This window comes from Phoca vitulina, unplaced genomic scaffold (assembly GCF_004348235.1).
Source record: "Phoca vitulina isolate PV1807 unplaced genomic scaffold, GSC_HSeal_1.0 scaffold48, whole genome shotgun sequence".
Classification (NCBI taxonomy): Eukaryota; Metazoa; Chordata; class Mammalia; order Carnivora; family Phocidae; genus Phoca; species Phoca vitulina.
The window spans coordinates 10,454,334-10,479,644 of NW_022589751.1; the positions used below are offsets into that span (position 1 = coordinate 10,454,334).

The 25,311-nt window shown below is 50.9% G+C and overlaps 1 protein-coding gene across 1 annotated transcript in view; it reads right to left on the reverse strand.

The window, feature by feature from the left end:
* The window catches only part of CRTAC1 (cartilage acidic protein 1), a 134,360-nt gene extending 114,742 nt beyond the window's left edge, over positions 1-19,618 (reverse strand). Inside the window, exons 1-2 of the mRNA XM_032432359.1 lie at positions 19,442-19,618; positions 2,509-2,708 (exon numbers count right to left, since the gene is read on the reverse strand). Coding sequence (XP_032288250.1) covers positions 2,509-2,708; positions 19,442-19,465 — 224 coding nt within the window. The 5' untranslated portion in view covers positions 19,466-19,618. The remainder of the gene's footprint in view (positions 1-2,508; positions 2,709-19,441) is intronic.
* Positions 19,619-25,311: the final 5,693 nt, after the last annotated feature.

Genomic DNA, 25,311 nt, shown 5'->3' on the forward strand with positions numbered 1-25,311 from the left:
TTCACAACAGCCACAAAGAAGGCCTGACCTGGAGCTGGGAGGCTGCCCAATTTCACCATCCCGTCCTCCATGCAAACCTTCTCCTTTGCTGGGAGTGGGCAGTATCATCTTGTAGAAGAACACTCGGCAGCCCAAACTTTCCCAGACAGGGCCTGCCTGGCTCAACCCTTCCCTGGGAGAAGAGAGAAGGGTCTTTCCCTGATCTCTGGCTGATTCAGGATGAGGATCCAGGATGGTCTGGGTTTTGTTTCCAGAGGAGGACTCCAAAGTGCTGCAGGCCCCACAGTCAGCAGCAAGCTAGACCAGGTTTACCTCCAAAGGATGGTCTAGCCTCCCTCCCACCAAGGACACAGAAGCAGATTTCTTGAGTTCTTGGAAGAGACAGAGGGAGGGACTTCATGGGAAATGAAGATGAAATGAATGCCCAGCACTTGGAAAGAAATAAACTGCATGCTCAGGAGATGCAGTGGTAACCGTGTGTGTCCAAAGATGGGTGCGATGGAGAGCTGCACCTGAAGCCCATGTCCAAGGTGAAGGGCCAGGATGCTCACTGCAGTAAGTTGTAGAGGGCCTGGGAGGAGGGAAGGATGGTTACCCTACCATCCTCTGTCCTCTGTCAGCTCCCAGGAGCTACTAGGGGAGGCTGGTACCATCTGACAGGAGGCGGGGCCAGCTAGAACATTTCAGACATGCATCAAAGTCCCGTAAGCAGAGACTCATGGCTCTGGGAGGCAGGATTTGATGAGGTGGGCTGCTCCCGATTCAGAGAGACACCAGATTGTCACAGCACCAAGCATGGACAAGCTGCTCAGGTCACCTCAGCAGGGTCATTACAACCACTTCCACTGTTCCTTTTTCTACCACACTCTGCTCTTTAGTTTTTCCTTCTTAAGACCCAGAACTGTGCTAATTTCAATGTGGGCAGTATCATCTTGTAGAAGAACACTTGGCAGCCCAAACTTTGCCAGATAGGGCCTGCCTGTTAAATTAAATTTAAATTTAATTTAAATGAAATAAAATTAAAAATTCAGTTCCTCAGTCATAGTAGCCACATTTCAAATGCTCAACAGCCACATGTGGCACGTGGACACCATACCGGACAGCACCGACATAGAACATCTGCATCATTGCAGAAGGTTCTATTGGACGGGGTGCTCATCCAGACTTCTAGGAGGTCTAGAATTGGGTACCTCCTACTCTTCACAGGGTAGAAGAAATGAATAAATGGAAGAAGAAGTGTGCTTTATAAAGTATCTTTTCTATGCATCATCACCGCTGATCCTCACCCTGTCCTGTGTGGTAGGTGGGGGTAGACTTCAATATGCCCATTTCAGAGGTGAGAAAATAGGCACCGCATAGCCGAGTAACTTGCACAAGGTTTGCAACTATTGGGTGGTATAGTTAGGATTAACACAGGTCTTCCAATTCCAAGGTCAGTGCTCTCTGCTGTTACATGCAGCTGCTACAAACAATGCTACCCGACAGTGACTATTTTCCATGCTGCCATAAGAGCTCAGGCCTCCCAGAATGAGGAGGACAGGCCCTGGTGTGTTTATCGATCGACTGATTTTTGAAGTGGTAACAAAACTTTGCACAACCGTAGTTCAGTAGCTCTAGGGTTAGGGAGCCCTGGGGTTCAAATCCTGACCCATCCACGTCCCGTTTAATTGATGAGGGCAAGTCGCTTCCCGTCTAATTCCCTTTTCTTGTGTATGTACTTCACAGAGTTGTCAGGAGGATGAAGTAAGACAGTGCCGGGGAAAGGCTCAGCACGGGGCTCCAGAAACAGTGCTTATCGATGGTTACTGGCAGACCTGACAATGCACTAGTACATGCAACACCCTACTGAGGTTTCAGGACAAGAAAGCATGACAATTATTCCTGTTTCTACAGATGATACATCTGAATCTCAGCAAGTAAGGGACTGACTCAAGGTCATGCAACTAGAAAGCTGTAGCTCTACGGCATGAACTCAAGCTACTTGGACTCCAAATCATATGCTTTTCTTACTACACAATGTTGCTTCTCGGGCGGGCAGCAAGGCATGCTTTAGAGTATGTTTAGCTATCCTGAATTCCCGTCTTCCTCCCTTCTGTGAAAGGGACGATTACTGTCTTCCTAGTCTTACGGAAGATGCTGTGCAAAGGCAGCTTTGAGCAGCCCCTTCTCTCATAATTGTCACCTTTAAGCCCTTCCTTCGTAGAGAGTCTACAGTCCCACTGCTAAGGAAGTGTTACTTGTATAACTAAGGAGACTAAAAATCTGAAGAGCATGCCTCGAAGCAGAGCATTCAAATTCTCTCCCTGAAAAACTCTCCAGCCTCCATCTCTCACTGCTACAGCAAAAGACAAGGACATGGCATACTAGAGGCCCAGCTGAGCCCAGCCGAGACCTAGGAGCGGGAATACGTATTGTTGCAAACCATCGGCTTTTGGTATTTGTTACTCAGCCTTATCACAGCAAAAGCTGACTGATATATGGGTCAGACTCAGGGTGGGAGACACTTACCCTGCCACAACGATCTCAAAATCCCCATCATGGTCCACATCGGTGACTGCCACACCATAGTTGAGCTGGGTGGGGTTGCTGTCATAGTCAGGGGGCAAGACGGAGCTGGTGACTGCAGTGAACATGGGTTCAGCACGCTGGGACCCCTCGGTGGGGGGCAGAAACTGCAGCAGCAGCAGGAACAGTAACATCCTGAACATCTGCAACCAAAATTTACAAATGTTACTGAAAGATCTCCTAAGCAAACAGCCCCAAGTAGGCCTTTCCCCCTTCTTCATGGAGGGCTTGGCCATTCTGAGGCTGCCACTTTCCCATTAACACCTGCCCTGACCACCATGTTTAAACCTACAGCCTGCCTGCATCACATCTGATCACCCTTATCCTGCTCTGCTTCTTCTTTCTCTATAGCACCTATCACTGTGTAATCTACTTATTCATTATGCTTACTATTGATTGTCCGGCTCCCTCTGCTAGAATGTAAGCTCCACCAGGGCAAGGATCGTTGTGTTTTGCTTACTCATGCACACCAAGCCAAGGACAGGGTCTGGCACATAACAGGCACTCATCACACAGTTGTTGAGTGAAGGAAAGAAGGAAGGAAGGAATGGGGGAGTATAAATACATTGGCATCTCCCATCCTCTGTAAGAAAGATTGGGGGAATGAAGAAGATAACCACTCTCAAACAGTCCTGGGGTGGAGTGAGACCCCCATGGGTGTCCCAGTCTAGAACAACAATAGAGGCAGCGAAGGATTATCCTTCAATGGGACATACCCCAGAGGTAGCCTGGAGGGAATCTGGCCAAGGTCCCTTCCTAGGGCAGCTGGCTATCATCTCCAGATCAGAAATCAGTCATTTAGGGAATGTATTCCAGCAGGATCTGGCGGCGGCACGTCATTCACTTGGAGAAATTAAACCATTGTGTGTGTGTTTTATTATAAATTAATTATGTATAATCCATTGTATAATTCATTATTATATCTCTAACATAACTCAGGGTGTTGCCCAGCAGCCTGGGGCCATGGGAGCTGGTGGCATGCACCCAGGAGACTGATGAGAATGGCCAAGGAGCTGGAAGGACCGCGCCCTGCCTCTGCGGGAGCTCCAGATAGCACCACCCGGACACTCTGCCTGCAGGCCTGGAGTCAGAGCTCACAGAGTGCTCTAAAGGCTCTGCTGAGACAAGTCTCATGAAGGCTGCGCAGGTCCAGTCCTGCAGGCAAAGTGGTGCCTTCCTGCCTTCAGAAGGCAGCAGACCCCTTCTTGATGGAACTTTTCCTGTTGGCATGCCAGTGTGTCTGGCAGCCGGGAGCAAGGCTGAGTGAGGCTGATGTCTTAATGAACAGAAGATGTGAAGACGGATTCTCCATATGGAGACAGACGCTCCTGCCAGCAAATGAGCTTGCTTCCATTCGGGACCCAGAAACCCAAATGAAGGGCCCAGGCACTGCCTTCACAGTCAGACATGCTTCAGAAGCCTCCCTAATGCCTTGCTGGTGAGGCTGGGGAGAGACCCAGGGGCAGGACTCCCACTGGGGGCGGAAACTAACCTTGGTGAGCCTTCCTGGGAAGGGGGCTCTTGCAGCATGTTCATAAGGCACATGTTGGGTGTTGCACTATTAGAGTGAGGTCAAGCCTAAATTACTGAGATGTCTGAACAAGACAGTATCTTCTCCCGGGCTGTCTAATCACGGAAGGCAAACGCATCACTATGAGAGTTAAGCAACTCGGCAGGAAGTTTGGTTGGATAAAGGAAACTTATAATTGGATTAATGAGCAGCTGGTGGTAAAATGAGAAGCTAAAGAGTATTTAATAACCAGTGTAGACATGATGAAATGTAGGGTGGATCTGAAGGTCACTGGTCTTTTCAAGGTATGACCTCTATTGTAAGGACAACAAATGAGTTTCAACTTGAGAGCCAGATCCAATTGATTGGCAGTGGATTGAAAGAGTACTGTGATCAGATTACAAGGTTTGCAATGGACAGAGAAAAGGAAAGTGGCATTGGGTATATCTTCTAGAAGCTAGTTAGTCCCTCCCAGGCACCATACCTACAATTTGGGTCACTGGCACCAGGGAGGGAGGTCCAGTTGGGGTAATACGGAAGGTGAAACAACCTTCTGTTTAGGTAATATCAGAATTCTGGAATAGGTTTCAGAAGCACATTAACTACTGAAAATACGGTATAATAACTATTTTTTCTTAGATTGCACACTTAATCAGGAAGCCTCAATGTTCTTTAGAAGAGATTCATAACTTATAAAAGTAAACATCTGGTAGAAATTTTCTAATGAAGGCCATGAGGGGCAAGAACCATGATCCAGCTTGTTGATTTTTACCTTTTCTGTGAAAAGGTGAACTTAAAAAAAAAAAAGATTATTTATTTGTTTGTTTGTTTGAAAGAGAGAGACAGAGTGTGAGCATGAGTTAGGGGGAGGGGGCAGAGGGAGAGGGAGAAGCAGACTCCCTGCTGGGCAAGGAGCCCAATGTAGGACTCGATCCCAGGACCCTGGGATCATGTCCTGAGCCAAAGGCAGATGCTTAACCGATTGAGCCACCCAGGTGCCCCGCAAAGCTGAACTTTTAATTAAAGAAGCCATATGAAAGAGGTAGCTACTCTGTGTTAACCATTTCCAGATAAATAACCTAAAGCAAGGTTAAAAAGAAATATTAACCTACGGGCTGACCTCCATTTTGCTAGGTGACGTTGAACAAGTCACAGCCTTGTTGGGTCCCAGCTTTCTTCTCCAAAATGAGAGTTTGGGATAGACTCTAAAGGTCCTTTCCTGCTCTAAAATTCTATGATGAATTAAAGGATTTTTTTTAGAAGCAGAACTTCAGCAGTTTTTCTCTCTGGTGCCTTCTATAAACTTCAGACCAACCTGTGTGATTTTCCTTTCTGAGCACATTAAACATATTTTGAACAAAACAGCTTTTCAGCAGGGTTCTGCAGTAGTTCCCCCACAGAGGCCAAGGCCCAGAGAGGAATCAGCCATCATTAGTGAGGAATCTGAAATCACCCCACATGGGCAGACCAGTGGACAGCACCCCCCTCCCCCCCCGCTGCGGTGGGGCAGGGGCAGGGGGGGCAGGGAGAACATGCAATTTACATGTTATTCTTCGGCTATGTCAAGGGCACTCAGTGCACCCACCCGGGTTGCTCCGAACCAGCTGTGAGTTAGAGGGGAAGCTGTGAGCCTATCTCCATGGCAGATTGGGAAACAGTTCTGGTGAAGACACTCAGGAAAAGGCCTGGAAAAGATCCACGTTCTACTCTCAGGGCTCGTGTGAAAGAAATCATTGAAGGGCTTCTCTGTACCTTGACTACTCAGACTGGTTCCCAGACCAGCAGCCTCAACATCAGCTAGGGGTTTGTTAACAAGCAGGATCTTGGGCCCCACCCCAGACCTAATAAATAAGAATATGCATTTTAATAAGATTTCAGGTGATGCAAATGCACGTTAAAGTTTGAGAAACACTGCTCAGCTGGAGCTTTACACTGGAATAACTGGGGGAGTTTTTTAAAAAATACTGTTGTCTGGGGTGCCTGGGTGGCTCAGTCCGTTAAGAGTCTGCCTTCAGCTCAGGTCATGATCCCAGGGTCCTGGGATCGAGCCCCGCATCGGGCTCCCTACTCAGCTGAGAGCCTGCTTCTCCCTCTCCCTCTGCAGCTCCCCCTGCTTGTGCTCTCTCTCTCTCTCCCTGTCAAATAAATAAAATCTTTAAAAAAAAAAAATACTGTTGTCTGACAATGATTTCTTGGACATGACACCAAAAGCACACAACAGAAAATATAGATAAAATGGATTACCTCAAAATTTAAAACTTTTGTACATCAAAGGACACTATTGACAGAGTGAGAAGGCAACCCACAGAATGGGAGAAAATATTTGCAAATCATATATCTGATAAGGGATTAATATCCAGAATATATAAAGAGTTCCTACAACTCAACAACAAAAAACAACCCAATTAAAAATGGGCAAGGGACTTGAATAGACATTTCTCCAAAGAAGGTATATACAAATGGCCAATAAATATGTGAAAAGATGCTCAACATCAGTAATCATCAGGGAAATGCAAATCAGAACTATAATAAGATACCACTCATGCCCATTAGGATGGATATAGCAAAAAACAAAAACAAAAACAAAAAAAACAAACCCAGAAAATGACAGTCATTCAAGAAGATGTGGGGGACTAAGACCCTTGTGCACTGCTGGTAGGAATATAAAATGGCATAGCTACTTCGGAAAACTACTGTGCAGCAATTCTTCAAAAAAAATCCCAAATACAACTACCATGTGATCTGGCAATCCCACTTCTGGGTTTACATTGGAAAGAAGTGAAAGAAGGGGCTCAAAAAGATACTTATACACCCTCATTCATAGCAGCATTATTCACAAGAGCCAAAAGGTGGAAGCAACCCAAGAGTCCATCGACAGCTAAATGGTAAACAAGTGTGGTCTATCCGTAGAATGGAATATTATAACCTCTAAAAAGGAAGACCGTTGTGACACACGCTATGACATGGATGAACCATGAAGACATTGTGCTGAGTGAAATAAGCCAGTCACAAAAGGACATATACTCTATCATTCCACTTAGATGTGGTACCCAGAATAGTCACATTCACAGACACAGAAAATAGAACGGTGGTTGTCAGGGGCTGGTGGGGGGAGGAGGAATGGGGAGTTAGTGTTTAATGGAGACAGAGTTTCAGTGTGGGAAGATGACAAAGTCTAGAGATAGATGGTAGTGATGGTTGCACATCAATGTGAATGTGCGCAATGTCACTGAATTCTGCACTTAAAAATGGCTAATGTGGTACATTTAGAGACCAGATGTCTGGTCTCACACCAAGATATTCTCACTTAACTGGCACAGGGTGCAGCAGGGGCACATCAGAGTTCTAAAAGCTCCCCCATGTGATTATAATATGTTCTATACCAGTGCTTCTCAAACTTTAATGTGTATGTGAATCACCTGGCGGTCTTGTTCAATTGCAGATTCTGATTCACTAGATCTGTAGTAGGGTTCAACATTCCCCATTTCTAACAAGTTCCCAGGTGATGCCAATGATCCTGGTCTACAAGTTACACATTGAGTAACAAGGTTCTGTACTATAGCTCCCAGTCAAGAAACCAGGGTATATACTACAGTGAAGGTATGAGATTAGTTCAGGAACCTGCTCCTCTGTCTCTAGATCTAAGATTGATTGAAATCAATCGAGGGTTATGCAATCCTCAGAGCTGCAGGCTCAGTTTATCCCTATACACTCAAAGTCCTAGCTGTCTTCAGCTCCGAGTTAAATTACCATACTTAATATGAAGTGACAAAGAAGGATTCTGATTCCAGTTTTTACAAAAAAGTGAGAAGAGGGTAAGGGTTGGAACTGGAGGGGGGTCAGGTCTAGGAGAAAGGGGATGGCTATCACCAAATGGTACAGCCTAGAGAAAACAGGGTATGGGGAGGAATTTGCAGGCTAAGACAGAGGTGCGTGCCAATGTGTTCTTAAAAACCATGATAGTGCCTGGTACTAGTTGGTGCTCAATTAATATTTGTCAAATGTACAAAGGAATATGTCCAAATGATAATGTGAATCAGCAGAAGTTGTTTGCAACTTGTCATACAGTTATTTAAAACCTGTTCTTTCCCTAAAGCAAGGCTTCTCAAACTGTAAGATGCTTACAAATCACCTGAAGATCTTGGTAAAATGCACATTCTGATTTGGTAGGTCTGGGGTGGGGCCTCAGTTTCTGCACTCTAACAAAATGTCACATGATGTCTCTGCCGCTGGTCTGCAAACTTCACTTCTAGTAGCAAGGCTCTAGACCAAAGGTTCTAAACCCTAGCTGGCCGATAGACTCACCTGGGAGTTTTTAGAAATATGACGTGGCCCAGGTCCTTCACCCAGTTTCGGACTGAATTGGTCTGGGGTGGGGCTTGGGTGCTGTATATTTTTAGAAGCTCCCCAGATGATGTTGATGGACAGCCTGGCTTGAGAACCACTGCCCTAGACTCATGGTCCTCAGAGACCTGGGAGTGTAAGTTACAACCTGCTTTAAAGTGAAAAATGTTTCTGCTCCTAAAATTCCTCACCAGCTTGTTGAAGTATATGAAGAAAAACTACTTAGCTAGAGAATGTCACAGGAAGAGGTGAGATAGGGAGTTTGGGGAAGAAAGCAGAGCAGGCTGGAACCGCGTGAAGCGGAAGGGAGTGACCTCACATTTTACATGGCTGACCTGAGAAACCTCCTGTCACACCACTGTGAACATCTGAATCTTTTGGGAGAGCGTGGAGAAGTTAAACATGGAATCAAAAAGTAGGTTGAACTGAAACTTTTTGTTTTCTTGAATGCTTGGGTATGAAGCGCCTACTATGTATTTGAGCACTTTGAGCGGCTCGGAGTAGGAGGTTAAGCACGTAGGTGCAAACGGAGGACACCCAGGGCCGAGCAGCCTAGAGGAGGTGAGGCTAACTACCAAAGGCAGAGCTTGGGCCGAGGGGCGCAGGGCCAGAGTACCTGGTGCCTCAGTAAGGAATGTGGGCTGCTCCTACAGGGGAGGTGTGGGGAGGGGGCAAAGAGGGGTCTGGCTTAACAAGGGCAAGGGATGGTAGGACTGGAGTCAGGGACCTGGATTTGGATCTCACCCCCCCCCACCCCCGCATCAACTAGGTAGTGACCTTGGGCATGTTCCTCCATCGTTCAGCTCTTCAGTGTCGTCATCTGTAACGTGGTGTCTGACATGCTCACTGTCTGCTTCCCACGTTACAGATGACAACACACCAAGGTTTCAAGGGTTAAGTGAGCTGGTGGACACCTGTTGGGGGCCACGCCGGGCAGTGCTCACTGCTTGTTTCCCTTCTTCCACACGGATAGTGTTAGGTCAGATAGTCTTTAGACATTGGCTGTGGGTTGGGTCACATGTAGCCAAACTCAGTTTTCTGTGGCCTTGAGACTTTCCTGAATTGGGTCTGAAAGCTGGTAACCAAGCAACCCAGATCTCGGAGTGGGGTCAGGCAGCTGTGGGGAGAGGCTTCCAGGGCAATTTCCAGGGCAAGCAGTTCTTCCGCAATTATCGAAAGAGACAAGGACACCACCCTGAGCTCTCACAAAAGCAAGAGCCCTGAATGCTTCAGATGTTGAGAATGAGCACGGAGCACAGACCCTTTCCAGACACTGTAGGGGGGCAGAGTCTCACTCTACAAAAGAGCCCCGAATGCTTCAGAAGTTAGAAATGAGCAGGGAGCACAGACCCTTTCCAGACACTGTAGGGGGGCAGAGGCTCCAGGGAGAAAGACAGCTGTGGGAGCACTCCGCCCTGCAGAGGCCGAGCCCCACACAGGAGTGCCTGGAACTAAGGCATCTTTGGAGAAGAGCTACCAGAAGTTGTCTTGGTTCATTCACCCACAGCGACACGCCCCGTGGACCCTCAACAATCCTGGGATTCTGCTCGGCAGCGCTGGGGTCACAGGGAGAAAGTTAGTCAACATTTGCAGTACAGGATGAGGGGTGCTGTGGAGGAGGGAGCACAAAATGATAGCTAAAGGAGCTGGGGGGCAGGGCGGGGAGCTGGGAATGCTTCCGAAGAGGTAGGGGGGTGTCGCTGCAAGTTAAGTTGAAGGATGCTAAGAAGGCAGCTGGACAGGAGAGGCAGGAGGGAAGGGAGAGCATCCAGAGAGCAGACCCAAAGGTGTGGAGTACCCGGCTGTCTCCCCAACCTGCCCTTCTAGCACTGCCTATGTAAGGCCCCGATCCCTGGGTCAGGAGTGGGGAGGAAACGTTTTTTTCCCACTCCTGAGGTTTCCATCCAGAGGACCTTCCACTTGACTAGAGCAGTGGTTCTCAAATGAGGGCAATTTTGCTCCCCCACCAGACCCCCGGGATACCTGTCAATGTCTGGAGACAGTTTTGGTTGTCACAACCAGGGAAGCGGGTGCTGCTGGCTCCTAGAGGGTAGAGACCAGGGGTGCTGCCAAACTTCCTACAGTGTACAGGACAGCCAGCAGAACGAAGAAGTATCCAGCCCAAAGCATCAAGAGCGTGAGCTTAAGCACCTCCAGTGCCAGCGCCACATTCCTGGGCTCCCTCCTTCCCCTGAGTCCTCCTCCTGAGGGCTGCAGGGGCACCTCTCGGATCGCTCCATGTGCAAGAACTGCGCAGGAGGGCCCTTTCTGGACCTGCCTCGTTGCAGAGGCCACTCTCCGCCATGTGTTGAGGCTGGCCAGGCAGGCTCAGCCCTACCCCCACCCACAGGGAGGGCTGCAGTGCGAGGTGTCTACAGACCCCACTTTGAGGGAGGGCTGCAGTGGGAGGTGCCCCACAGACCCCACTCTGAAGCCGGGCCTTCCAAATAGCTGTTTCTGTAATGATGGTGTCTGAGGCTTGCCTCTTTCCTCCCTTCTTCCACCCCCTTTCTCTCTCTCAGTTGGTCCTGAATCTGAGTAGGGAAGGGGGATGCTATTCATTGGGCCCCTTTAAACCCCAACACTGTCACTCAGGTTGGAAATCTGGTGTCACAATTGGTTCTTGCTTCTCCCTCCTTCTCCACCATGTCCATTCTCCTCCATGAATATTTCTCAGAAGTGCCCAGTCTTTCCGTCCCCACTGCTGGAGATCTGCCCCTCTACCTTTCCCCTGAACAGTGGCAATACTTGCTAACTACCTCCTTCCTCTCACCTCACCCGCTCCCGCATGCCTGTCGGGGCTCCGTTTCTAATCTCAGAACCGATCACATCTCTCTTCAGCTTAATTCACGGGCGGGACTCTGTACACCAGGCAAACAGGTTTTCACTGCAAGTTCATGTAACAAGTCCTATATGAGGAATGGGTAGTAATAGTGAGACTTACCTACTCCTGACTGGGTGCCAGGCACTACTCTCACCCTTCACACAGATGATCTCCTTCAGTGCTCATAATAACCTTGTGTGTTAGGTTTTACTATGGACCCCATTTCATAGATGAGGAGACTGAGGCATAGAGAGGTTAAGTAACCTGCTGAAGGTCACAAAGCTAGTACGTGGTGGAGCCAGATTCTGTGTCTAAGCCCACTGGTCTAGAATTGGCATTCTTAGACGCTCCACTATACTGAACTCGTCTTAAAGCAGGTGAGACAGAAACCCCTCCACCTGGGGGAGCTGGGGGAGGTCCAAGAGAGGGGCGGCAGTGAGCTGACCAAGCGGACAAGGTAGAGGAAGTGTCCCGGGCTGAGGGGCCAACATGACACATGGACGAGCAGGCTTGTGTCGTGCAATGAGGCTCTGCGTGGCTGGAGCACAGGATGGGGCAGGACGACCTGTGGGAAGGAGGGTGGAAAAGAGCGGTGGCCTGGTGAGCCACAGCAACCAGAGGGTTAGGGAACCACTGGGCTGGAGGGGTGTGTTAGAAAGACCCCTGTAGCAGCGGGGTGTAGAGAAGCCTTGGGCGGGTGCGGCTGGAAGCTGGGACTCCAGCTGGGAAGCAAATACTGGGCCCGAGCGGGAGAGAAAGCTGGACGTCAGCAGGTGCCCTTCCCTCGGCCATTTGTTCACTGCATATCCCCAAGCACCCACACCGTAGCAGGCCCTGTGCCCACCTCTGGGAGAACAGCTGGGAACAAACCAAGGCCTTGCCCCCATGGAGTATAGGTTCCGAGGCCAAGGTAAGGAGCCTGGAGTCACACCACGGGAAAGGGTCTGAAGTGGGCGACGACAAGCTCAGCCATGCACTGTAGGAAGCGCGTTTTAGATTTGGGGCAGCGGTGTGCAGGACAGACCGTTGGCGCGCCTGAAAAGCAAGTGAGAGCCTCACGGAAGGGCTGTGGGCATCCTGGGGCAGTGGAGGGGCGTGACACCGGCTGACCTCCAAAGTGCTTTTCCAGGCCTAAGAGTCTAGGGGGTCAGGGTTTGTTGTTTTTTTTTCCCCTAAATCACTTAAAATGCATTAGCGGAACTTGCTATTTAGAAGCATGGCCCCGGGACTCTTTCTGTGAAGCAGTGATTCACTTCCTAGTTTGTGTTCAGTGTAAATCCAAATTATCATCTATTCTCTCAGCTTAAAGCTAGGCAAATCTGCGCTGAGCTTCCTTGCAGCAGCCTGGTGGGAAGGAGGGGGGGAAAGGGCAGTGAGCACCCTGAGGGGCGTAAAGAGAAAGAGAACCTGGGCCTTGCCTAGGGCCCAGAGCTGGCCACCATCTCAGAGGGTGGGCCCTGCCTGGGCTCCTAGACCCCTGCTTGAGCAATGGGACCTTGAGGTTTCTAGAGCCCTCTGGGAAGAAGGAAAACTTCTGCCACTGTTTCCTTCTGGGAAGAAGGAAAACTGGCCTCACTGATACAGGCCATTTGGAGATCCACTTTCATACCAAGAGCCACCCCTGCCCCAGAATGGCCACCTGCATTCGCTTATTTATCCGTCCCCTAAGTACCCACTGAGCTCTTCCATGCGCCAAGCACCACGCTAGGCGCTGAGTTTACAGCTGAGAACAAAAGACACAGTGCCTCCCCTGACGCGGCTTACAAGGCGGTGTTTCTCCTTCTCAGGGACTCTTGTGTCCCCACTTGCCAAAGCCTCCTTGGATATACATAGCTTCTCTGATGAGAGGAGCATGGTTATGATCTCCAAGGAAGAGTGTGTTCTTAGAGACCAGGATGAAAGGGAATGTGACATCACTTAGACAACGTGTCTGCAGGAGAAGGAAAGGGCCTGTCTGCTTAGCTCCTCTATTACAGGGACAGACCGCGGTGTAACCTTGATCCCCTAAGGAGAGACTCAAGTGACTTCCTACCTCCAATCCTGAGCACATGGATGGCAAGACCAGAGATGGGCCTTCAGTGAAAAACACCAATGGAGTTTTTCTGTTGCAGGCTGGGATCAGGCTCCTGGGCCCATTCCTTATCCAGACAGCTGGGTCAGGATTTGTCTGACATGATGGGTCCTTAAAGACAGACCTCAAAATAGGGTACAGCGGGGATGCCGAGGGAGAGCCTCCACTTGGGGGCTGCTCTCCAGGCAGGTGGAAGCTGCCGTTCGGGAGGAAGTCCCTGCAGTCCCTCCCCTGGTCAACGGGACAGCCTGAGCTCAGCTGTGATTCCCATGACCTTGTCACTCTACTTGTTGGGCGCAAACAAAGATAACAGTAACTAGAAACAACGGGAAGGGTCATTTTATACACTCTCTGCACTTGCAATTCTTCTGTGGCTAATTAAAGTAATATGTCAAAACGTCCCTTGGAAGAGATCTTTAAGAATATGTCTGTTAAGTAAACAAGGTTTTACTAATTAATGACACGCCTTCCCATCCCTCCGTGAAGTTCCTTGCAGAACTTCTGTGTGCCAAGAGGGCTGAGCAGGAAAGAGTGAAGCTGCCCCCTCCCCTTCCCGGAGGGAGTGGGGACAAATCCAATCGCTTGTCATTTGCGGAGCTATCAGTTATCCAGTTTCTCCTCCGGATGTTGATCAGATCTCCTGGGCTGGAACCAACTTACAGGGCCAGCGTACTGGAATTTTTCCAAGAAGAAAACACTTTTCTTCTTACGAAGTCAACATGATTTCTTTCAAGGAAAATTTTTATCTTTTCTTTTTTTTTTAAGTGGCTAGGGTTTTTGAAGGGCAAGTCTTTGGACTTTTCTCTAAAGGTAATGATTATGATATACTTATTTGCTAAGACCACCCACCCCCACCCCGCCACCACACACACACACACACACACACACATACACAGAGGTGTGGGGGTGGGGGCATGATGCGCCCAATATTACACAATGAGTCAGTGGCACAGCCAGAAATAGAACTTTCCAAACTCCTGAATTCTTAATAATAGCAATATTAGTAATAGTCTCTTTATAATTTTCTAAGTGTTTTCACAGCTCACATTTTATCTTCACAACTTCTTTGAGAGAGTTTGGGTAAATCAGTCTGAGCAAATAGGACATCTGAGTTCCAGACCAGCTTGGCCGCTGGCTTGCTGTAGGACCCTCACTAGTCTTTTCACCTCTGTGGATCCTAGAGGCCTGAGCTGTGAAATGGGGGAGCCGGATGAGGACACTTCTGAAATCCCTCCCACCTCCGGCATGCTACAGTTCTGTGTGGCGATGCTCCAGCCCAGGTTTCTCCGCCCTGGCATTATGGACATATTAGGCCAGACAATTTTTCACTGGGGGCTGTCCTAACCCTGGCCTCAACCCACTAGATGCTGGTAGCATTCCCTAGCCCAGTGGTGACAACCAAAGATGTCTCCAGACGCTGCCAAACGACTGGGGGGCGGGGGGCCAACACAGGCCCTCTAGTCACTGCCAAAGGATTTCAATAAGGTCAAGATCGTGAGTGGTTCAGCGGCAAAATGTCTTCCTGTCCCCAAACCCTTCACCCCTCTCTGTCTACTTTTCCAATGCAGCCTCCAAGTCCTTTGCTGCTTCTCATTTCTTAAATGCTCTAAGTGGTCCAGGGTGTGTTGGGTGTGATAAGGAACCAGTTGATTTCATACTTTTTCCTAAGCAGAGTTCACAGGTTTATGTCCCCTAAGCAACCAGCCAGGCTCCCCAGAAATCCCTCACAGAGCCCCGGCTGGCCTGGAAGCCTGTATCTGCAGCCTGCAGGAGGCTTGGTGAGCACGGATTTGTCAGCACTCTTAAATCACTGGGCTCCGAGGAAGGCTTCTCCCAGCACAAAGATCCTTCCTTAGGAATCAATAGCTCAGGGCCCTTCATCACATTCAGAATTATGCTGGGATCTGTAAAATTTCTTTTCCCCAAGTATGGCAGAACCCCCAAATGAAAACCCCAAGGTGGGGGAGGGAAGAAGGCAAGGAGGGAGCCCTGCCAGGAAGGCCTTGTCCATCAGCCCAGATGTTGCTGTGAGCAGAGGCTGATGTGCAACCCTGGACACTCAGCCTCGCTTGCTTGGAAAAGGAAGACTCAGTGTGGTTCCCAGTGATCCTGCAATAATATCTCTTTCCAGCTGAATACCTCCTTACATCTTGCCAAGGGCAGAGGCATTTTAAGAATATCTTCCTTGATCTTCACTATTCTACCCTTATCACAGGGTTGCCAGCTTCACCATTTTACAAAGGAGGAAACTGAGGCATGCAGTGGTTAAGCAGTTTGTCCAAGGTCTCTGAGCCAGTAAGTGGGGGAGCTAGATTCTAAGCCTGTGTCCTTTCTACTACACTGGGCTGCCTTCCCAATGAGAGTAGGGTAAGTAAGTGTCAGCCATCTAGTGGGGCTCATGAAAAGGGTGACTTCTTATTTTTCAGGGTCTAATGCCACTTCTTAAACTCTATGTCCTTTCCCCAGTCAACCAAAAATCCAGAGATCTGGTGCTCTAGCCATATTTCATGTATTATATTCTTCTCCATATCCAGACTAGACCAACCCTTGGGAATGCAGGCACGTTTCTTCAGCTAGAGCCAGGAGCTGGCACAGATCTCAAGCACAGCCTCTCAGAACCCCACTTCCTAAAGGAGGGTTGCTCTCTGGTGGTCCACATAATCTTACTCCCTCCCTCCTCCCCCTGAAGACTAAGACCCAACTTGCCCGTGAGCCTGAAAGAGAAGAGGAAACTCAAGCATCTTTCCTGGCAACAAGCATCCCTTGGGTGAGCTTTAGGGACAGAAGAGGATCTGGTTCTCAGAAGTCTGGCTTTGGCAGCACTGGTTCCTCCTGGGGTCACCACTGAGTCTGCTGAGGCTCCGAGGGGACCCCAGAGGAGCTCTATACTGTGTGCAAAGGAACAGGGTGGGGAGAAGAAACGGAGGGGCGGCCCACAGGCCACTCAGCAAGCCTCCTTCCCTGGGCCCAGCTCAGATGTCGACAGACTCACAGAACAAAAAAAGGGCAGTGGAAACTGTAGTATCTTCCAGGTCACCCAAGAAGCCCTAACACGAGGATTTTGCAAAAATAGAACAACCTAGCACTCTGCCCTTGAGCTGGGAGCAGCAAAGATGGGGAAATGGGCAAATAATGGTTGGGAACTCTCCACTTCACCCAGGATCTGAGTACTAGAGGTGCCACGGGCAGTGGTGTGATGCAGGACCGGGAGAGCGTCCGGCAGCATGCCCTAATGAGAGAAAGGAAGAGCTCTGGCCTGGCTTCCAAGACCACAGTGAAGGACTGGGCACTTCTGATTCCTCCACGCATGGACTGAGAACTGGAGTTGCTTTGTTTCTGCCTAAAAGACTGCTTGGAATAACGAGATAAGATAGTAGATGGAAGGGAAAAACAATTCGGAATTTCTATTACCTGTATATGTGCATTACAAAAACTTTACCTGCTTCTCGCTCTGAATAATTGATTTGAAGGAAATTTCCCCCAATTTACTAAATTTATTAATTTACCAATGTCAGCAATTATGAGTACCTAGTGTGCTGAGAATACACGTCCATCTCCACAGTAAAGAAGAAGAAGATCACAGGATTGGAAAGAGCTCTGCGTAGAGAACTGGGAATCCTGAGACCTAGTCCAATGTCTTCCACCAAATAGCCATGTGACCTTGGGCCAGACACTTGCCCTGACTGGGCTTCAGCTTTCTCATCTGTAAATTAAGTATGCATGTGAGTGTTGGGGATGGGATGAGGTTGGACTAGATGCTCTTCAAGGATCCTCCCTTCTAGCCCTAATGTTCTTGGACTCCATGAGCTCCTAACGAATTCAAAGGACCCACCAGAACCAAGCACAGAGGAATGATCTCAGAGAGCAGGTGGGACTGAACACCAGCTCTTTCCCTGGAATGTTGTGCGTGCACCTGCCCCATCGCACCTGAGATCACAGGACCACCTGAGGTCCAGGAAGCCTGTGGTAGCGGGGCTCCCATCATGAAGGTGAGGGCTGGGGGCTGTGGCCTGGGCTTGCCCAAAGTGTTTGGTTACCATGGTCAGTGAAGGGCAAGAAGTGGGAAAGTCAGTGGTCTTGAGCTGGGTGCCTTTGGCGCCCCCTACTGGACACCAAGGAGCCTGCTCCACCTTTAACCTTCCATCACCTCTGCAGGCAGCAAGAAAGATTGACAGCAGGAGACTGTCATAAGCACTTTCATAGCACTGCGTTTGTGGTCCATGGTCCTCTCTCCACAATGGTCTGACTCCCTAGAATGACACAGGCGTTTGGTCCACACATTCACAGGGCACTCCTGTGCAGCGATAGAACGTCTTAAGCAAACATCAAGGTGCCAAGTAATAAACATCAGGGTTCAGAACGCCAGGTGCAACCCAGATGGAGAGAAGGGAAGAAAGAGCAACGAGCAGGTATCTCGCTGCACAAATCCCCAGTGGAGAGAAGGTGTTGGGAAATGCAGCAGAAAAATGTTGACTGCAGACAGAGGATGGAGCTGGGTTTGGGGGTATGGATTGATAACCCCCATAGAAGATCTCCAGGCTGAAGCAGCTACCCTAGGAGTTCAAAACACCCACGGTGTTCAGGAATGGGGTACAGGTGAAGGATACACCCCAACTGAGCAGCATGCCTTTGACCTTCTCCAGAGTCCATTAGTGCCAACTGGAAGTCAGAATATTCTAATTGTGGGCCACCGTGCCAGCACCAAGACCCTAAACTCCCTTCATTGCTTCTTAAACTGACTTTAGGACCTGCTGCCAGAATGATGTTCTTAAGTCAGAGGGAGAGAAAATGCTTCCTCAAGAGCTATACTGGAAGAACCGCCATGTTCCCACTTTTCCATCCTCCATCTCCCCTTCCTCATGGCCCAGAGTGAGGTACAGCATGACTCTGAATTTGCTCTGATTCAGTCTTGGGTATCTCCAGCCCCAATTCATCAGGGTAAAAAAAAAAAAAAAATCTCCCATCAGTAGCGATTCTCTTCCCCAGTGAGTTCTCCCCTGATTCCCGACAGCACTACAGAGCTGTCCCCTATTCTCGGAACCCTTTGCCCTTCTTTTCCACCTGGCTTCACTTGAGAAGTTCTGCACCCATCCCAGAAGACATCTCAAGTGTGACTCAAGAATGTGTCCTGCCTGGAGAGCTGAAGCACCTCCTGGGACGCACAGAAGCCACACTAGGTGCACACCCCACCACCACCGCCAGCAATATTCATTAGTCATTCCCGGAGGAAGGGGAGTGCCCCCCTCCCAACTCCAGGAGCATTCCGCGACCACTCTGGGAGGCTCCCATCCAGGCTGGGATGACTTTGGATTCTTGAGTTGGTTTCTGCAGAAACGGGACTAACCAGGGCTCCCAACTACTGTACTGCGAAGAGGCGCGCTGCATTGTTGGGCATGCCCCCAAGCCTGGCCTGCTGCCCCATCAAAGCCTCCACGTGCCCCAAAGGGCGGAGGAGGACCCACGGCTTCCCCGGAATGCCTGAAGCTGGTTTGCCCGAGACAGGCTGCGAGCGAGGAGACCACACCTCGGTCCAGCAAAGGCAGCTGGCGGCTACGCCGCTCGCGGGGCTAGCTCCCGGAGCTCTCTGCCACCCAGCGCTGTGCCTAGGAGCTCGGCTTCCCCGGGGAAGAAGCGCCAGCTCCCCGGGGCTCTTCCCCATCCCGGCAGCATAGTCACCCGAGGCCAGTAGCTTCCCCGGCCCGAGGCTGAGCCCCGCTGGGTGACTCCCAAATACCCCCCGGCACATCCCTCCTCACCTGCTCCGCCCCCCTCGCAGCCCCAGTGTCCCCTCCCCAAACGGCTGACCTCCAGCGCGCCCCTAGCACCTTCCCCGCCAGCCGGGCGGGCTGTGGTCCGCACACCCCCCGCTCCCACCTCTCCTCCACCTCCAGCCCCGCGCCCGCCTCGCCCCCAGCCCGCGGGGGAGGCTCGGCGCGCCGGTAGGGTCCTGCGCCTCTCGGCAAGTTGGAAGCACAGCCGCCGCCGCCGCCGCCTTCGGTGGCGGTGTCCGTCTTCCCGGTTCCCCGGCGGCGTCCCCGCCACCCCTGCGGGCGGGTCGGGAGGGGCGTGCAGGGCGGGAGAAACTTTCTCCGCCTGAGGGAGTGGGGGCACCGGAGCGGGTACTCACGCCGAGGTCGGCGCTCGGAGCCATCTTCGGGCTCTCTCAGCCCCACCGCCTGGGGGCGTCGGAGCGCGGGCGCTCGCTGCAGCCGCCGCCGCCGCCGCCTTCCAGCTCCCAGCCCCGGTACCGGGCTGGCCTCGAGCCTCCCGCCCCGCCACCGCTCGCTCGCTTTATACAACTCCACTCGAGCGCGCCCGGGCTTATGTAAAGGCTGGCGGAGACCCGCAGCCAATGGCGCGGCAGCTGGAGCGGGGGGAGCCCCGGGCGGGGGGCGCCCGCGCGGCCAATCGCGGCGCCGGGAGCGCGGGCAGCCGGTGGGGGAGGGGACGCCTCCCAGCGCTGATTTAGGAGCGGGGATTGCGGTGGCAGCAGCCGGCAGCCCGGCCGGCCCCGCGCGGCGCGGAGGGCGCTGGGGTGGGCGGCGGCGCAGGCGGCGGCGAGGGCGGACGCCCCCCGCACCCTGCCGCTGCGTCGCGTAACCTTCAGGAGGCAGCGGGGCCTGGCGAGAAGGGGCGAGGCGAGGGCGCCTGACTGGGCGCTAGGGGCCCCGGGCCGGCGGGAAGCGGGGGTCCCTCGGGAGGAAGCGCCGAGCTGGAAGGCCAGGGGGAGGGGAGGGAGGCGAGCCCCGGGGCCCCGCGGGCACCCCAGCGCCCAGGGCCGAGGGCGGCGCTGCCTTGCCTTTCCCCCCGCAGATAGCGATCTGGCGTCGCCGGGCCGGGCCGGAGCGGCCGCGCGAGGCGCGCTGATGGCGAGATTTCGCGCTGCGGAGCGAGCGCCGAGCCGATCTTTATCCGGCCTGGGAACGTGTCCGAGCGCCTCTCGGGGACAGCGCGGTACGGAGAGCTGAGCTTCGCGACGGCCCCAGAGGGCGGGGAGCGGGCGAGCACAGCTCCGAGAGCAGGCGCGGCGGAGGAGGCGGTGGCGGGCCGCGTCCTCTCCTCCCCACCCCCACCCCGCCCGCCGCCGGCTGTGCGCCCACCCCACCCCGCCGTGCCTCCGCCCCAGCAGCGCTGGGGCTGAGCTTAATCTGGGGTCCCCCAGTAGGCCCACCGGCCCTGGTCTTTCCAGCCTCCCTCACCGCTCTGCTCACAGGTCCTGCTAACTCCCTCCTCGACCCCCAGCCCGCTGCAGTGGCCGGGATGGTCTCAGCCTCCCTGGATCAGGGGCCACGCGGGCCAAACTTGGGAAGAATGAGCTAGGTCAGCAGTACCCAAAATACCCGTGTACTGGGCAGGAAACGGGCCTAGATCGATAACACTCTGAAGACAAGTCCTTTGTTTTGCACCTAGAATAGAGCCTGGCACAGAGCAGGCGCTCAGTGAGGATTTACTAAATGAATTGTGAGCTTCCTTGAGTAAGTCTTACGGTTTCGCAAAGCTGGGGCACGCACGGGGCTCTGGAAGAGAGAGACCTGGGCATACGCCGTCGGAGAGGGAGGGAGCTAGGACTGTTTTCCCATCTATTGATGCCTTTGTGACCGTCGCTCTGGCTTCTGGGCACTTAACTCTTAAAATGATTCCAATGGTTTTTTGTTGTTGTTTTGTTTTTTTATGGAGGCCCCCTGCCAACTAGCCCCTAGCCCTGGTTATCCCCAGATTTTGAGCAGAACTTCCAAGCCTACTTTGGCCCTGCTTTCAGGTCTCTGTGATCGTCCCCTGGAAAGAAATAGCTAAGCATAGGCAATCTTTCTAGCTTTTGGGCCGTGGAAGTAGCTCAGGTTCTTAGTCCTTTGAGGGTTGTGGACCCTTTTGAGAATCTGGGGAAAACTGTGGAATCCTTCCTCTAGAAAAATATACAAACACATATGGGCAAGCACATCTCCGAGTATCACCTCACGATCGTTAGGGATCTCAAGTCTTTACTGGGGCTCTGCCCAATGTCAACCTGTTTCTCTAGGGGTCTAGGGTGGTAGCTTATAATCATTTCCCTTTGGGGGATCAAAAGAACCCTTTTGAAACTTTCAAGATTCTGATTAATGTTATGGGTTTGTTTCTCAGAAAAATGCTCAATCATATACTCGCATACACGTTGCCATGCAAAGTTAGGGGGTTCGTGGATACTTAAAATTTAATCTAAGACCCCAAATGAAGAACCTTCACTTAACAGCAAATAAACTCCGTCCCAAGGACACACCTGATTCCCAGCTCTTTCCATAAAAAGTCCAGTCTGCTCTGCACCCTGCGGCATGACTACCCCCACCGTGTTCAGAGGGCATCTGAGTCAGATGGTGATGGCCCTGGCACCTGAGAAGTCATCTCCACACTTGTTTCTGCATCTTGGTCCCCGCCATCCTCTTCGTGTGGAGATAAGTTGCAGGTTGTCATGTTCTGTCTGATCAATGAGCATCCCTTAGCCAGAAACTCCAACTCAGGGAGATAGCAAGTGACTGGTAATTAACCAGTTTCACTCAATCCCAAGCACCTGAGCACACCTTTCTTGGTTTTTGTTCTCACCTCTCTCTGCCGGCGAAGCTGTGGAGCCTCACCTCACCTGAACCTGACGGATTTAGTAACCAGTGCAGGGATTATCAGCATTAGCCATCCAGATGTGAATAGGCTGCCTGCACAAAACAGCTCTATAATGATGTCACACTTTCCTGCAGCTAGCCAAGTAAGGGTGCAACAGACCAGAGGTGCTGGGGAAGGACAGAGAAATGCAGGCAATGACGGAGACATTCTCTCCAGGAAGTTCTCCAGGAAATACAAGCTGGTTTCTGCACTTGAACTTGTGAGGGTTGAGCCAGTGAGCCAGGCAGACCTGGTACTATAATTTTGAATTCCTCTAACGTCCTCCACATCCATTCACTCAGTTCATGTCTGTGTCCACTCGGAGTCCAGCCCTGCCCTGCCTGTCTCATTGTAGGCGTCTTGCCTACAAACTGCCCAGACACACCTTGCTTTCTTGGGACGCATGCACACTGTTATGGACTGAATTTGCCACCCCGCCCACCCCAATTCATATGTTGAAGCCTTAACTTCCAATGTGACTGTATTTGGAGATAGAGTCTTTAAGGAGGTAATTAAGGTTAAATGAGGTCATAGGGTAGAACCCTAATCCTTAGGATTGGTCCTTATAAGAAAATAAAGAAACACCGGAGGCTTCCCTCTCTCTCTCTGCACGTGGACAGAAGAAAGGTCATGTGAGGACACAGACAGAAGTGGCCATCTGTAAGCCAAGGAGAGAGGCCTCTGAGGAGACCAAACCTGCTGGCGCTTTGATCTGGGACTTCCAGCCTCCAAAGTGAGAAAATGAATTTCTGTTGTCTAAGCCATTCCTGTGTGGCGTTTTGTTATGACCACACGAGCAGACTAAGACACACATGTTTTCAACACACTCCTTACCCAATCCAGCCAGTTCAGTCTCCTCCCAATACCCTGACTCCAGTCTTCTCCACTCTAGTCAAGTCTCTCTCCATATCATCTTCCCACATTGTCCATTCTTATCTGGGAGACTTGACTAAGATGTTTTCTCATCTTCTGACACCCAAACGAAGTCTCACCTCCCAAACCACCTTCCCAGACTGCTCTGGCCAGTGAGCTTTGCCTTTTCTGCTCTGTTGCTGGGTCGGCAACTTCTTAGCACTCTATAATGCATATTGTCCAGTTTTCTAATTATTTCTTGTGTGTAAAACTTGGCCATCCTATCAGAATGGAAGCCCCTTTAAGTCCAGAGTTTGTACCTTACACTTGACCACTTCATAGAAGCCAGCATGAAACTGGGCACGGAGTGAACACACAGTGTTTGCTGATTAATTTATTCCAATTAAACACACTTACTTTAAAAAATACCAGAAAGGTTATGTGGCGTTACATTTTCTAAAATCTCAAGACATTTCGTGTGTGTCATTTCAGTTATCTTGAAAGTTTATTGGAGCGGGGGCTCTTGGGAACCAGCTCGCCCCTATAGTTCAGCCTCAGACGGGTTATGCAAGTCAGCCCTTCTTTTTCCACATCAGAAGATTTGCTATCCTTGCTTTCCTTGTCACCCTCACTGATCCACCTGGCTGTCTTCTCATTCTCCAGATGGAAAGAAAAGACCAGGGAATCTCAGATCTTAGAGATGCTTCTGTTCCAACAGATCTGTTACAAAAGAACAGAGAGGTTGCTACAGTTCCTCAAGCCCTTATCTCAAGCCCTTGAGGCCAAATGGGGTTTTAGAATTCAGAAAGGTACCATACATTCTGAGACATCCCCAGTGAGGTCTTGGGCAGCATCTCTTAATGGGATTCACGACTATTTCTGCAGTAAAAATATGAATGTTCTCACGAAGCAGGTGTGAGGATAAAGTAGCTTCACAGCAGTTCAGGTCAGGTTTTGTCACCAGATGAGTTTTGGCACCAAACCTGCAAGCAAAACAAAACAAAAATGCACCTCTTGACTTTCAGAGATTTGAGAATCTCTGATTGTGGAATTAGGCTTGGTTATCCCCAAAGAAATGAATGTTTTCGTGAGGGTGTGGGAAGGCAGCAGTAGTAATGAATGAGAAACCCTAACCTGTGCAAGAAGTGAGGAGTATGAGGGAGAGTGAGGAAACAGCTCCTTCTCAAGCCAACTTGTACGCGCTGCAGTCCCTTTCTTCTAAGGAACCCATATTTATTGGATGGCTGGTGAGTTCCAGATACACTTGTGTTAACAGTGGCTTATAAGTGACAGATGCACAGAATGGACCCAGGAGGGGAGGCAAGTAGGGGTGAAGGTGCAGAAGCTCTTATAGAGAAGCCACAAACCATGGTGGACTTCCCACTGGCCAGAGAGAGCTAATTCAGAACAGCTTAGAATGGGAGTGCCCGCTATACGAAACTTCTCCAGGTAGAGAGAGGGCAGACCTGGGAAGGGAGACTAGAAAAAGGAGAACATTATGGAATCCTAGAGAAGCTGGTTAGAAAGGTCAGGGCCTTTTATGGCTGGGGGGAGTCTGGGAGCAACGCTGCAGGTAGACATCTGACAATCATGTTATTCTGTACCTAGTTGGCTTGGGTGCTTTGAAGTTTTCCCACACTGTAGTAGGGTGGCTTTTCAATCTGAGGGGCCAGCTGAGAGTATGACACGGGACAAGGCAAGACCATGGTGAACCCCTGAGTGCACAGCTCTCTATCCCTGCTTGAGATGCCCAGCCAGCAATACCTTTCATGGTCAGGAGGCTCCCTGGAGCCCAAGGTCAGCAGCAGGAAAGCTTCATCTTGAATCTTAAGGCTGGCCTTGTGGCTGACCTTGGTCCTGCTTTGCCTTTGCTCCAGGTGCTAGGACCTGCTCTTACCTTTTTCTTCTGACCGAGTTCTGTCTGATACTCCCAGCTCCAATGAGTGGGTCTCTATCGCATTCTCCCATCCTAGTACCCAACCACATGACCCAGGTTTTCAGGGACTAGGATTCTGGGGTCCAGATACTTTACTTCCCTCCCTGTGGCTGAGTCTTTACCACCTGCTGCCTCGTACCCCTGATATCAACTGCCTTCTTGAGCCTCTGCCCACCGCCTCATGCCAACTTCCTTTGACAATGCCCTCAACCTGGCCTCACTTCCCCCTCCCACCAACTTCCAGGACCTCCCAAGATCCTGGCCTTGCCTTGGTGGGTAGGTCTTGATCCAGGTTCCAGCCACTCCTGGCCTGGCATATCCAGCTGCCAACCCAACCAGGTTTCTGACAGACATGAACTCATGGTCATGGTTTAAAGAAGAATAATAAAAGAGCCTTTAGCAGGTGGGGAGTAGAAGCAGGCATTTGCTAGCAGCAAGAGCCAGGGAGCTTCTGGGCTAGGGGTGCCTTGCCAGTTCCACCCCAAAGGAAGAGAGAAATGGGTGAAAAGTGAACAGGAGAGGAAGGTGAACAGGAAGGAGTAAATAAAAGGAGGGAAAGAATCAGGAGGAGAAAGAGAAGA